General features: G+C 42.1%; 1 protein-coding gene across 50 annotated transcripts in view; it reads left to right on the forward strand.

The window, feature by feature from the left end:
- The window catches only part of LOC146820883 (uncharacterized), a 1,936,624-nt gene extending 1,923,417 nt beyond the window's left edge, over positions 1 to 13,207 (forward strand). For all 50 annotated transcript variants that reach the window (XM_085611721.1, XM_085611696.1, XM_085611722.1 and 47 more), the window contains one exon: positions 12,729 to 13,207. Coding sequence is in view for 45 of the 50 variants with exons in the window: in XM_085611696.1 (XP_085467822.1) it covers positions 12,729 to 12,877 (149 nt within the window). In the remaining 5 variants the exon portion in view is untranslated. The remainder of the gene's footprint in view (positions 1 to 12,728) is intronic.
- The last annotated feature ends 579 nt before the right edge of the window (positions 13,208 to 13,786 follow it).

Consider the following 13,786-nt stretch of genomic DNA (forward strand, 5'->3'; position numbering starts at 1 on the left):
AAGTCTGCTGGCACTATTATATCAAACAGACTATTCAGATCAATCCACAGCACTTTTGACAATTTAACAAATCTGTCTACCTGTCTGTACCACTCGCCTGGCTTTTCTCGTAATCGAGGGAAGTCATTTGTAAATGACAAAATGTCCTGTCTTGTCCATGGGACATGCACATATCCCTCTCCAGGAATCTCTCTCATGGGGAATTCTGTCACTACTTTTTCCTTTTCTCTCACAGGAAATGCTGGAAAAGTTCTGTCTGAGGTATCATCCCGCTTCCTATATCACCTGCTTTTCCATTTGTCCACATCTCCCCATTTCCTCAACACTGTGATTATGTCCCTAATCTGCCCTATTCGTCCTGCAGTGTTCAGATTCTCAATATCTTTTTCCGTGAAATCCACTCGGTAAGGCTTCTGTAAAGCTTTCACCTTGTCCATGTCAATTCCCATTTCACTTGCTATTTCTGCTAGTCTGTCATGTAAATTCTTTGCTCTCCAAGTGATACTTTTACATAAAAACAATAATTCCTCATCTTGGTAATTTTTCAGCTTTTCTGTGGGGATGGTCCCTACTATTAATTCTTCTAACACCATCCGTAATTTTGCCACATCAATGGTATGGGATTCCTTTTCTTTACCTTGCAAACCCTTCAGCCATTCGCTCAATTCGTCTGTAGTTATTCCCACTAATTTTTCTACATTCCCTGGTTCCGTCAGTCTCTGTGGTTCTAATATTGGTCCTCCTACCATTCTGCTTCTTTCTACAGTATCAGGATTATAAAATGGGTTATTTGATACATGTAATTCACCTTCACTCATGGTGTGTCTCCAGGGATTCTCTTTTGCTCTCATCAGGGGCTGTTCTGTCTGTCTATTGTTCACATACGGGACTGTTAGACCATGCTCACTTTCTTTCTGCTTCTCAAAAATAGGCATAACGGGACCTATGGTCACAGGGACTGTTACTGCTTCTAGATTTTTCGTCAATTCTCTTATTTTCTCTGTCAGTTCCAATGTGGTTTTTGCTAGTTCCCTTGAATTTTCACTCTCTACCTTATTTTCCATCTCCCGTTCCCTAAGAGAATTCCTTCTCTTTACCTCTGGAGTCACAACTTCTGTCTTAATGATTCTCAGAGTTTCCCTCACTGGTGTACCTGCGGTTGGCGTTTCTGATTCCTGCCTGTATGGAGGTGGACTTTTGTAAAACATATCATCTAAGACATCGTCTTCTGTTTCATTTGCTCCGTACCTTCTGGTTTCTACATTATGTTTCTTTCTATGCATTTCCTTCCCTCACTTTCCCCTGCAGTTCTTACTGGAAACAATCCTTCAGTCATACTTGCGTCTCTCCACCTTCTCATTCGATCACAATGAGTTTCACAATCGTTCGGCCGTCCGAACATATATCTGTATCTACTGCCATTTCTCTGTTTTTCTCGCTCATGCATCTCGTCTTCCCACTCTGTCAACGCCTCAAACTGCGTAGGCCTAGGTTGCAGATCTAAGCTCATCATCCTCTCCCGTAAATTCCTTATTATTGCCAAATTAAAGGAACCATTTTCTGGAAACGCTAATACTCCGTCTTCCTTTGTATACTTCGCCCAATTGTCTAACCAGATGCAAGTATGCTTCCCATATTTTGCAACCATGAAGGATGCGGGGGTTTTCGTCGGAGGAAGTAACTGTCCTTCCCTAGTCACAATCTCTTTGTCTTTCACGAACCAATTTTTTATTTTACTAAACAAGGATTTTTTCTTTTTCTCAGGTGAATGATAATACGTTTTCCTTTCTCTCGCAAACCCTTTAGTCTTGTCTTCGACTGTTCGATCTTTAGTCCAATAGCAACGCGACTCTCACTCACGCACCAATCCTGGGGCGTCTACGTCACTGTCACAACCTCCAATCCCTGCGCGACTCACACTAACGCACCAATCCTAGAGCGTCTACGTCACTGTCACAATCTCCAATCCCTGCGCGACTCACACTAACGCACCAATCCTGGAGCGTCTACCCCTCTAACTAGCCGTCCAATCCCAGCGCGGTCTTCCTGACGTCAGCAGTCGCTGCAGCAGCTCCTGCTCCTGACTCCTGTCTCCAGTCTACCCCTCCTTTACAAAACTACTCGGTAGACTTTGTTTCAATTTTACAATACTTTTTAGTTACAACATACAAACATCTCCATTGTCTGCTTCGCTAACCACAGAATAGCAAAAGACCTTTCCCACGAGAATCCTGTTTCTCCGAGAGCAGTGCTTACCTCTGCCCTACTACAGAATCGTTACGTCCGTTGACAAAATAGCACATCCCTCTACTTTACCCTTCTACCAAGCATCAATTAACTTTTTTCTCCAGACTTAAGACACATAGTTGGAAACGCAATGCTCCTGAGAAATAAATCCAGAGTTCCACAATTAACCCGAATGCTATTTCATTCACGCACTTTCACACAAGAAAATGTAGTTCATTCACACAGAATCCTGTCTTTTCCAAGAACAGCGAACAGTCTGTCCTACTACAGAATTTTAACATACGTTAACAAAGCAGCGCTTACCTCTACTTTGTCCTTCTAACAAGCTCAGAGAACACCTGCTACCTTTTCAGTGATAAGCGTTATCGGTATGCCAATTGGTTTCCTGGTACCTAAGACCAAAATTTCACAGGTAACCCTTTGCTATCATTCACACCTTTCTCACACAGAAAATATCACTAATGGTAACACTCGGCGATGCTACCGAATCGAACCCAGACAATGCGTCGTGCAACTTCAATTGTCACACGTTTCTCCCGTATACCTACAGGCAACCACAATCCCGTCTTTCCCGAGAGCAGCACTTACCTCTGCTCTACTATGGAACTGTTATCAATTCCCGACTTCCTACCTCCCAGAAGCCGGACAGACGACATAAAACTCAATACGACTTCAACATATAGTGTTAGTACATATATCAATACCAATCAATAATCGATAAGCTATATACATGCCAAAATCATCAAACCAAAACAATAAAAACCATCTCTAGCTACCAGAAATACTGGTGCAGTTCGGATTACTAAATTTCTCCTTGCTTCCACGGACAGAATGATTTCTCAGTCACATGCACATACACACATCATACGCTGGTGGGGCCCATAACACCAACATTCATTCTCTCAAACTATACGTGCCTACAAAGGGACATCAAATCCTAACCACAACTGTTCGCTTTGATAGAGGAAACCACTTCTACTGAATCACCCTAACAATTCCTCCATCAGGAGGTCGATAAAATCATTTAGTTGTTATTTAGTTTAATGACACTTTAACTCACAAATTAATCAATAAACATTTCAATGGAAATAATCACCCGACACAGTAATTCAAATAATGATTTTCTTTATCTGATTTATATGCAGGTTAAATCCTATTAATGCAATATCATCTTTTGTCATATTTACCTATTCTGGCTAATTGTCGTTTTCTAAGTCAGAACTGGTCCTCAGTAAATTCATCAGAGTTTTAAAGTCTCCGTCCTCTCCGTCAGCATAAAAATCTCTGATCATCGATTCTCCGTCAAGAGCTTCGGCACAAAGTGACGTCTAGCGAAGAGTAGCCTATTCCCTCTCTAGTCTACTAATATTTATACTAAATTTTACATATTGAAGTTACATTTTCTCATTTCCCAGGCCAACGATTGGCTGAATTCAAATACATCTCACTACTTTAGGAAACATTTTCAAATTTTCCCATGTGGAAGAAGTCTCGAAGTAATTGTATGGGAAAGACTATTTCGTAGCCCTAAATGTATCAGTTTGTTGGAAACAGGTTGGGTTCGACAGTTCATTTTTCCAATAGCAACATTTGCTTCACGTTCAGGGACATTGGCACCTCGCCCAGGGTAGTCTTCATGGGCATTGTCTGACAGGTCACACAAGGGACACGAACGAAGTCAGTGCAGGCGCCTTTCTCCATTGTTCAAATGATGAAGTAATGTACTTTAGTTAGGTTTCAGTCGGCGGCCATCTTTTGGTAGGCCAGAATAGTCAACTTTAAGCAAAGAAACACAAAATCGTAATTAATACATAGAAATGATTAATACAGTGTTATTCCCGTGCTAATACCCTTATATGTATGTATTTATCTAGCCATATGCAACCTTCAAAGCCATTAATTGCTGGTTTATTTAAGCGCAAATCACAATAACATTACTCAAGCAACATTTATCGTTTTAATATGCATACGAACTTAGTTCACTTATTAATTTTAGCCATGCAACGCATTCCCACGTGTGTTCTTTCTGTTAATAAGGTTGGTTTAGTACCTTCACATCAAGCTATTAATTATTATAATTAATATTAATCGTTTTAATATAAACTTATATAAATGGATTGGGTATATAAAAAGAAAACAGTTTACCCGCTCCATCACTGCCACTTCAACTTGGCATTTAAAACACTTTCCCAAGCCTTTAACTCCCCTTTTAATATATCTAGGTCGTCCCTAGTGTAGGCCTAGGTAGCCCAGAAGTCAGGGTGCTGTGTAAGTAAACGGTAGGACATGTTCTTCTACGTTTTGCATGTTCTTGTAGTGACAAACACCCAATTTCACTACTGCGAGGCTTACTCCTCTCCTAGGTTAACATTGGGAATTCCTTAATGCACTTCTAAGCTATAATTACTGATTAGAAAAGAGAAATGGTGTCATGTTTTATATCTTTGGAATGGTAATGATAAATCCTCTTTACTGGTAAAGTTGGATATAACATAACTGATTTAAAAATGTCACTTTTAGAAAGTGGTCATTTCTCTATACTTATTGCTCTGTGTGTCTGCAGCCTGTCTCCAGTACATGTCTGGGGTGGATGATAGCTTCATTTTGGGCATTCCCTCTAGACAGCCACATGCACAGGAAGGTTAGGTGTGTCTGAGCACTCATCTACATTTTGATAGCCCTTCCTGGGCAGGAAGGGAGGGTGGAGCTGATTTTTGCACCTGAACCTATCCCCACACGAATGGCTGATTACCCATTACTGATAGTCAAGAGTCGTGGCTGGGAGGAAAGGACCTCTGTGCACTTCAAAGACCTTTATTTCAAGTCAGCCCCACTGATAAAGGCTCATATGGTTATAAGTAGTGGGTCTCTGACACCATCAAATTCTGGACCTACAACTGGACTCTGTCAGAAGAACAGCTGTGTTGCATCAAGGACTGACACTCTACTGGACTGATGACCTGGAAGAAATACTTTTCTCTTGTGCTGCCTTGCTGCCTGCTGCTCTCTTACCCTGCTGAGGAGAGATGGACACTGCCTTGCACCAAAGTGATCGCCAAGGGCTTGTTGGCTTGCCTCCTGTTGCTTGAAACTCAGGGCTATCAAAGTCTCTACCCCTGCTCCTTTGCCTGGCTTAGTGGGAGTAGACTCAGATACTTGTTTCAGAGGCACCGATGCATCCGCTGACTGTTTGAGCAGAAATCGATGCATCATCCCTTGGTAGCAGCAGAACCCAGCGCGTCGCATCAGAACCGCCACAGCTCATGCAGAAACTGATGCATGGAGCAGCGCTTCGCTGCCGCAGCAGTTTACAGAAATCAATGCATCCATTGACTTAGTGGAGAAATTCGGCACTTTGCCACAGTTGCGGGATCATCATCGGAGCATCGCTCTGCGCATCGCTTAACTGCGCCCCTCATCTTGCTGTTGCGACCAGGATAAGGTACTTTGTTCACCAAGCCTGTGTCGGGCCTGTATCCAGCCTGCACTCCACTGCATTTGGCCTGAACTTTTGACTTTGCCCCGGTCCAACACCACCAGGTAACCTCCATAGGCGCGTATTGCTTCTAAGCGCTAGATCTCTATGTTTTCTTTAAAAATTCATAGCTCAACTTCTAATTATTGGATTGTTGTCGTTTTGGTCTTGATTCATTTCTAAAATTATTGTCTATGTTTTTAAACTTATGTGGAGTTTTTCAGTCGTGTTTTTATTGTGGTACTGTGTGTGTGTGTGTGTATTTGTGTGTTGCACAAATATTTTACTCCTTTCCTTTTTAGATAAGCCTCACTGCTCTGTGCCAAGCTTCCAGAGGGTGAGCACAGGTTACCTTTTAGTATGAATTTAGCTTACCCTGAATGGAATGGTGGTCTCTAGTTGGACAGGGTGCATACCTCTGCCAGCTAGAGAGCCCATTTCTAACACTGATGAACAAACTTGTGTTTGTGCAATTACATAGAAAAACTCAGTGTTCCCTACTACCCTATACTAAAGACCATCACAAGTTTTCAAATTCCCCTTTTTCTCTCAGATGGTCATTTTTCCAAATTTGATTCCTGCTTCCCCTTCATCAACGTTGGACTGTTTTTATTGTCGCACTTGTGATACCTTGAAAAAATCTCAACTACATAGCAAACTACACTGGGCATGAGTTGGAGGAGTTCTGCAAGGAGAGGAGGCTGAATGTGGGCAGCAGAACTTCATAAATAGAGCCTAAGAGGAAGTCAGGAGGCTGGAAACACCAAGAGAGGAGGAAATCCCTGAAACACCAAGAGAGGAGGAAATCCCAGAGCTGAGGGAAGGATGCCCTTTCCCCCAGAAAGGTAATCAAGATACTCAGGATGGGACAGGGTGAAATGTATCTACCAGGGGCCTGTCACATATGGAGTTGGACATCAACTACTTTTTAGAGCTACAGCACAGTTGGGCATTGAGAGTTACCGCATGTCTCAGCTCAAGAGGTTGTGCAGAGAGAAAGGACTGAAACTCCCTAGGAGTGAAACAAAGTTTGAGTACCAGTTCACCCGTAGAGCCTGGAAGGACGTCCACAGAATGCTATCTGCACCACAGGAAGACTCTGAAGAGGACAACCTCAGCACTCTTAAAAAAGCTGAACCGTGGTTGTACCTGACCCCAGAATCAGGGCCCCAAGGGGGCAATTGACCTGATAAAGAAAGAGAGGAGCAGAGAAATTACTGGGCAAATGTTTCAGAAGAGAAAAGGGGTCCCCCAGAGGGGGAGTCCCCTACTGGATCCTATTCAGGAAGCCGTGTCTCCTCCCAAACCCTATCCTCTGATGAGTTGAACGACAGACAGGTTGAGAGGGACCTGGGGCTGCAGTTGGCTGAAGAGAAAAGCTGAGAGGGCCTTGGAGGAGAAAAAGGTTTAGCTGGCTCATGAACTGAGTCCTAAGGAACTGGACTTAAAGGGCAAACAGCTGTTAGAGTCTAGCAAAAATGGTGGCAGCAACATTACTGTGTCCAATGCAGAAGAAAGAGTCCACATACCCAGAGACTTGGTGCCTGACTTCAAAGAGGGAAACCACATAGAAACATGGTTTTAGATCTATGAATTAGCTCTAGAAGTACACAGGATCCCTGAGGAGGATTGGGGAGCGGGCCTTTGGAGTCATTTCCCTCGTGATGGGAGGGACGCCTTGCGGGCCCTAGAGAAGAGGGAAGGGTTGAGGTCTCAGCTTCGAAGTAGACCCTCATCAAGAAGTATGAATTTACCTCAGAAGGGTGCAAATTGAAATTCAGGAGCAGCCAGAAATTGCCTCACCAGTCGTGGAAGGATTTTGTGGGGTACATTTGCAAGGCACTGCATGGGTGGGTGAAAGGCGGTAGTGTAAATACTTTGAGGGGATGTACAATTTGATTGCCAGAGAGCACATGTTCAATCACTGTTTTCAGGGCTACACCAACACATACATCTCATCCCAGGAAACTTGCAAAGGAGGCAGACTCTTGGTGAGTACCAGAGTGTCTAGAAAGGCATTTGGAAGTGATCCTAAGGGAGGTGCTACAGGATCCCCTCAATAGGGTGAGGAGAGGGGGTTCTCAGTAACCGAGACAAGTTCCAGTGTAGTGGGGGTAGGTATAGACCCAGGGTGCCCTATTCCCAGGCCCAGAGCTTGGGTTATTCCAAGGTGGAGCAGTAGTGGGCCATTATCCATGTTCTATCACCCTAAGCTGGAAAGTCCATCAAGGTATTGATTAGACTACCCTGGCTTTAGCCTGGATAGGGGGTTATGTTGTAAAATGGCCCTCTCTGAAGGGTTATCCCACACTTTTTGCCTTCCTTCTCCTCTTTTTCTGAGCTTGTTTTTGTTGGCTATAAGACTCTGAGCACTTTACCACTGCTCCTCTAAACATGGTATAATTGGTTTACACCTGTTTGGCATATTTTATTTACTTGTAAGACCCTTGTAAGTGGTATACTATATACCCAGGGCCTCTAAATGAAATGCTACTAGTGGGCCTGCAGCACTGGTTGTGCCTCCCACACAAGTAGCCTCCAACCTGTCTCGGGCCTGCTGCTGCAGAGTCTATGTGTGCAGTACTGCCACTTTGACTTGGCATTTAAAACCTTTGCCACGCCTTGAACTCCCCTTTTAATACACCTAAATCACCTCTAAGGTAGGCGTGGGTATCCCCTAGGTCAGGCTGCTGTGTAAGTAAAAGGTAGGACATGTACTTTTAATTTTTGCATGTCCTGGTAGTGACAAACACCCAAATTAGTTTTTCACTACGGGGAGCCTACTCCTCTCATAGGTTTACATTGCGATTCATCAATATACTTTTAACCTGTAATTTCTGATTAGAATGGAGTAGCTTTGTCATGATTTATATCTTTGGAATGGTAATGATAATTCCTCTTTACTGGTAAAGTTGGATGTAACATTACTATTTTAGAAATGCCACTTTTAGAAAGTGTTCACAAGGAACTAATTACAACAAAGAAATGAAAATGCGCAAGGAGTATTATTTTCTTGCATCCTAATAAGAAACACAATTAGAGGGAAAGAGTATAATATTACAACACTATTATTTCATTGGTTATCACAACAAATCAATCACAGAGATAGAGGAAGAAACTGGATTGGAAAAAGCCCACAAACAACAGAATTTCTGTTGTGTCCACTTCAGCTGAAAATGGGCGTTATTTTATTTGCAAAAAACAGTGCTAGGAAAAGGAATTATATTGTGTATTCACACTATATACAGGGTAAAAAAATGACTGATGTACCCCAGTGTAGTGACCATAACCAACAGTGAAATAATTTACAGTGACAATAAAAAGAGCAATTGGTTATTGGTATGGTAATGGAGGTCCTATAGGAGACATGGGTTTAATACATAATTCTAGAGATTACTTGTAGTATTCTGGGACTCTCCCTTCCTTTGTTGTCCACGATGTTTCGACTCTCTCGTGTTACAGGGAAATTCTGTTGTTTGTGGGCTTTTTCCAATCTATTTTCTTCCTCTATCTCTGTGATTGATTCATTATGACAACCAATGAAATAATAGTGTTGTAATATTATACTCTTTCACTCTAATTGCGTTTCTTATTTAGATGCAAGAAAACAATACTCCATGCACATTTTCATTTCTTTGTTGAAATGAGTTCCTTGTGAACAAATGCTTTTGGGCTGTTTAGCTATACCCAGTTCACAGGGACATATGGGTCGCTCTTGTTTTTGTTATAACTTTAAGAAAGTGGGCATTTCTCTGCTCTTACTGCTCTGTGTACCTGCAGCCTGACTCCAATACACATCTGGGGTGGGTGATAGCTTCACTTTGTGCATTCTCTTTAGACAGCCACAGCCACAGGAAGGTCAGATGTGTCTGAGCACTCCTCTACATTCTGATGGCCCTTCCTAGGCAGGAAGGGAGGGAGGAGCTGACACTTGCACCTGAATAGGCAGTGTTGTGTCCCCACACAAAGGGCTGATTACCCCGACTGATAATCTGGAGCCCGAGCTGAGAAGAAAGGACCTCTGTGCACTTCAAAGACCCTTCTATGAGGTCATCCCTACTTCGAAGGCACAACTGTGTATAAGTATTGAGTCCCTGGCCCCATCAAATCAGACACTTCTACTCATTGGATTTTCGTTGTTTTGCTCTTGGCTTGATTTATTTATAGAAATATTGTCTATGTTTTTAAACATGTGTGGAGGTCTTTTGTGGTGTTTTCATTGTGTTAGTGTGTGTGTGTGTGTCTGTGTGTTGCACAAATGCTTTACACTTTGCCTCTTTGGATAAGCCTAACTGCTCTGTGCCAAGCTAACAGAGGTTGAGCACAAGTTAACTTTTATTGTGTACCTAGCTTACCCTGACTAGAGTGGTGCTCTCTACTTGGACAAGGTGCATACTTCTGTTAATTAGAGACCCCATTTCTAACACTTGGGAACCCATCAGTTTGCCTGTTACTCTGGGCATAAAAATGAAAAAACAAAGGTGACATACTTGCAAGTCATCCCATCACTGCACATCTTTGTCAGTGCATCTCATTGAGCCGCCCATATGTGAGCTGCCTAAGTCATGAACTGCAGGACAATTCATGTAGTGACATATGGAATTTGACACTGTGCTCAAATTACCACAGGTCAGGAGTAAGGTGTAAGCAATTTATCCAACTCCTGCTCCAACTTTGCCTCCTGGGTCTTATCTTCCAATACACATGCAGTGCTGCAAATATAAGAATGTAAAGTAAAATCCATGTCTGGATGAGCTAGTCACATTTGAAAAAGGGCAACTTTTCCAGGGAGTTCTGGCATTTCTCAAGCATTGCACGGCACCCATTCAGTCCAGCACCGGATGTGGGTGTTTTGAGCTGATTGTGTAAGTGAACACATTATATCAATAAAGGAAAACTGCATTTTGCGAAATAGATATGCTAAAGAATGCCATGAGGTTTGAGCCCAAAGAGGTTAATAAAAATATGAGCCTTTTTTGGGAAACCCACCACAGTCCAAAAATGGGTCAGATATTACATATGTAATTGATCTGAGAAGCATGCCAAGTTGACTGAATGTCTTTGTGTCTGTCGCTTCAGCAAATCATGTACTTTTATGGTGGGGTCACTGCCAATATACAACACTTTAAGGGTGAGAACAGCTAAGTGTGCTCATTCTTCTTACACAGAATCAAATTCCCCAGCATGTCCAACACCAAGATCAATGGCCGGTCATTGATCACCCAGGGCCTGGAAACCTCATAGCCCTTCTGATCGCTAAATGTTACAATGTGTTTTCTGAATCAGCCCCTAAATTCTGTTATCTGTGCTGTTGTTTGAAGGGCCCTTAAATGACACACCTCTGACAAATCTATGATTAATAATCTTTGTGACTGATGAAGCTCATACGAGCTGAGCTAGAGTACCCTAGGGACAAATGTGGTTTACCGTTACAGGCTTCCTAAGCCAGTTGGTGTCAGAGCTCAGTCATATTTCACGTTTAAAATTTGTATCTCTCTTACATAGCCTGGCAGGTGAACTTTTTACAATCATGATTGAGTAAGTGATATGCGGAATTAAAAAAAGAGCTATGTAGATGAGTTGTGTGTTTGGAGATGATCCCCACTCTGTTCATACTTTGCATTCATCGCAGTATGAGGCTTCATGCGCTCAAGACAATTAGTGAAAATGTGAATGTTTTAAGTAAATGAGTTCCAACAACAGATATGTAATCCTTCATATAAAATATGCTTCACTGGTGTAAATTTACACGGCATGATCAAGGAGTGGGCCCTAGAAAATTGAAACTTTAATGTGAACGCTGCATATATCAATTCAATTCAATTCAAGAGTACTTTATTCGACAACTTAATGCCTTAAAAGTGATCATATTATACAACAATACATTTCAGTTACACAATTTAAAAAGAAGCTAAAGTATTCCTGATAACGTCCCTATGACCAAGATCTAAAAATACAACAATATAATACAAAAACGTTATAAAATACAATGTGCAAAAGAGCAAGATCCCTGAATAAGTGTTTCTGGTGTCAGACCAATAAGCTGAGACCTAGTATGTAGTAAAATACAAAACAATAAAAAATGCAAGGCACAGAGAGACGGCTCAAAAGAGTATAAAAAGGGTCCCTAAAAAGGTGGGTGCAATCTAAAGTGCATATTGTGCATGGCAAAAAGGTACGAAGTACAAGGGAGAGAACTCATGGATCCAAGGGCATTACATATATACGTACATCTGGTTTTAAGCACATGAAAGTACAGTACAGGGCGAGTCCTTAAATGACAATCAATATCCTCCTTCTCTTTCACGAATAACCCAGGACCAACTCAGAAACTTGGCGACCCCTATTATGATAGTGGAGTCGCCACCATTTTTCAATAGACTTTTAGCAATCAATGCTGAGTTCGTACCCAAATTTCTACACAGGGGTTTGAGCCACACGCTTCTGGGTAAACGGTAAGCAGGGCAAACATATAAAAGATGGTCTATATTTTCAACAAGGTCTGGGCAAAATGGAGACTTGTCTCCCTTACCGATTGACCAGTTGCGAGTGAAATTCCTAAGCGGTAGAGTTTCAACTCGAAACTGGTGAAACAACCTACGATCTCTAGGTTTCGTGATCAAATCCCAGTAGCTTTCCAACCGGGGGTCATCTTTGAAATCCAGAAAAGTTATTGTCAGAGGAGAGCCACCCGTGATGGAATGCCTCCGGATTTTGATCAAATCCCAGTAGGCTGCTTTAAACACAACTTTCATTGGGAATACAGCCAACTCTGGAGACACCCATAAGTCCTTCATCCCCATCTCAGTAAGAAGGAGTTTAATTCTGGAAAGCTGCATATATCCTATTTTCGTGCTGTAGGACAATGTCATACTAATAATATTGATCTTACAGGATAGTACTAGTTGTTACATTTCTAATGTCTTTATATTTGAAGAATCATAAAATGATAATCTACTTCCACATCGCTCTAAACACCTCTCTTTTCCGCTGATTGCCCCCTCAGCTGCTGTCCGCTTTTTCCAATGCGTCTTCCTTGACAGAATCAATGGCTATGGATTTCCACTTCCCTTCTCACCGGTCTACAACCCAGAGAAGAAACCCAACAACCCAAAGCATGAAGGAGGGCAGAAGACGAGAGCACGAGGACATTAGTCGCACATCTCTGTGGACATTGGAAGATCTCAAATGTGGTACTTCTACTGTGTCTCATACAGAAGACTGAGGGTGGCTCAGCTTGTAGAACTGTGATCCGAAAGATCATGGGTGCTGGAAAAGCGTTCACAGCTATCCAGTGTAAGGGAATGTGTATAGGTGCCAACAAAATGTCCCTAAGGTGGAGGCATGACTGTGCAGCATTCCTTTATCAAAAGCTGGGGTACAGAAACCGAGTGTGCTGATCCTGTGATTTTTTTTTCTGCTTCTTACTATGTATGTGTTTTTGGCCTGGTTTGCTTCATTGAAATAAACAACCTTCTTTCCTCACGAGGACCTTAAAAGTGTAAATTATAAATAAAAGACCGAATTCTGCAACCCAGATATTGATTGCAACTATGAAACAGACCTGCACGTGGTGAGTGGTCCACGGAATGAAGACTTTTCATAGAATGGGCCTGCTTAAAGATTGATACACTTGCTATAAAAACACGTAATCGAATAAATAGCTTTACTTAGTTAATTAGGACCTATGCTTACAGACTGGGTAAATTTATGACTGAATGGATCGTCATATCCTGTGGAGAAAAATGAACTACAGAACCAACCAAAATTAGGCATAAAGTTTCATAGAAAGTTCTGGCCGAGTGGATGAGTCCGTCTGAAAAATTGCGACACATGCAAAGCATAGCTTTGGAAAAAAACAGCTTCAAAGAGGAAAATGCAGGGCCGCACTGACACTAAGTCAATTACTCGATGCTCTGCGAAATAAGGCATGGCAAGGGTGTCTCTGTGTGTTTAATATGGATTAAAGCTGTCTACGTACATTTTGTGAGTCTCTCCAAGATAGAGAGTGAGGAGAAGCAACCTGAACGTGCTAAAGAAAATCAGTGTTATGATATCTGTGAC

Source organism: Triturus cristatus, chromosome 6 (assembly GCF_964204655.1).
Source record: "Triturus cristatus chromosome 6, aTriCri1.1, whole genome shotgun sequence".
In the NCBI taxonomy this organism is placed as follows: domain Eukaryota; kingdom Metazoa; phylum Chordata; class Amphibia; order Caudata; family Salamandridae; genus Triturus; species Triturus cristatus.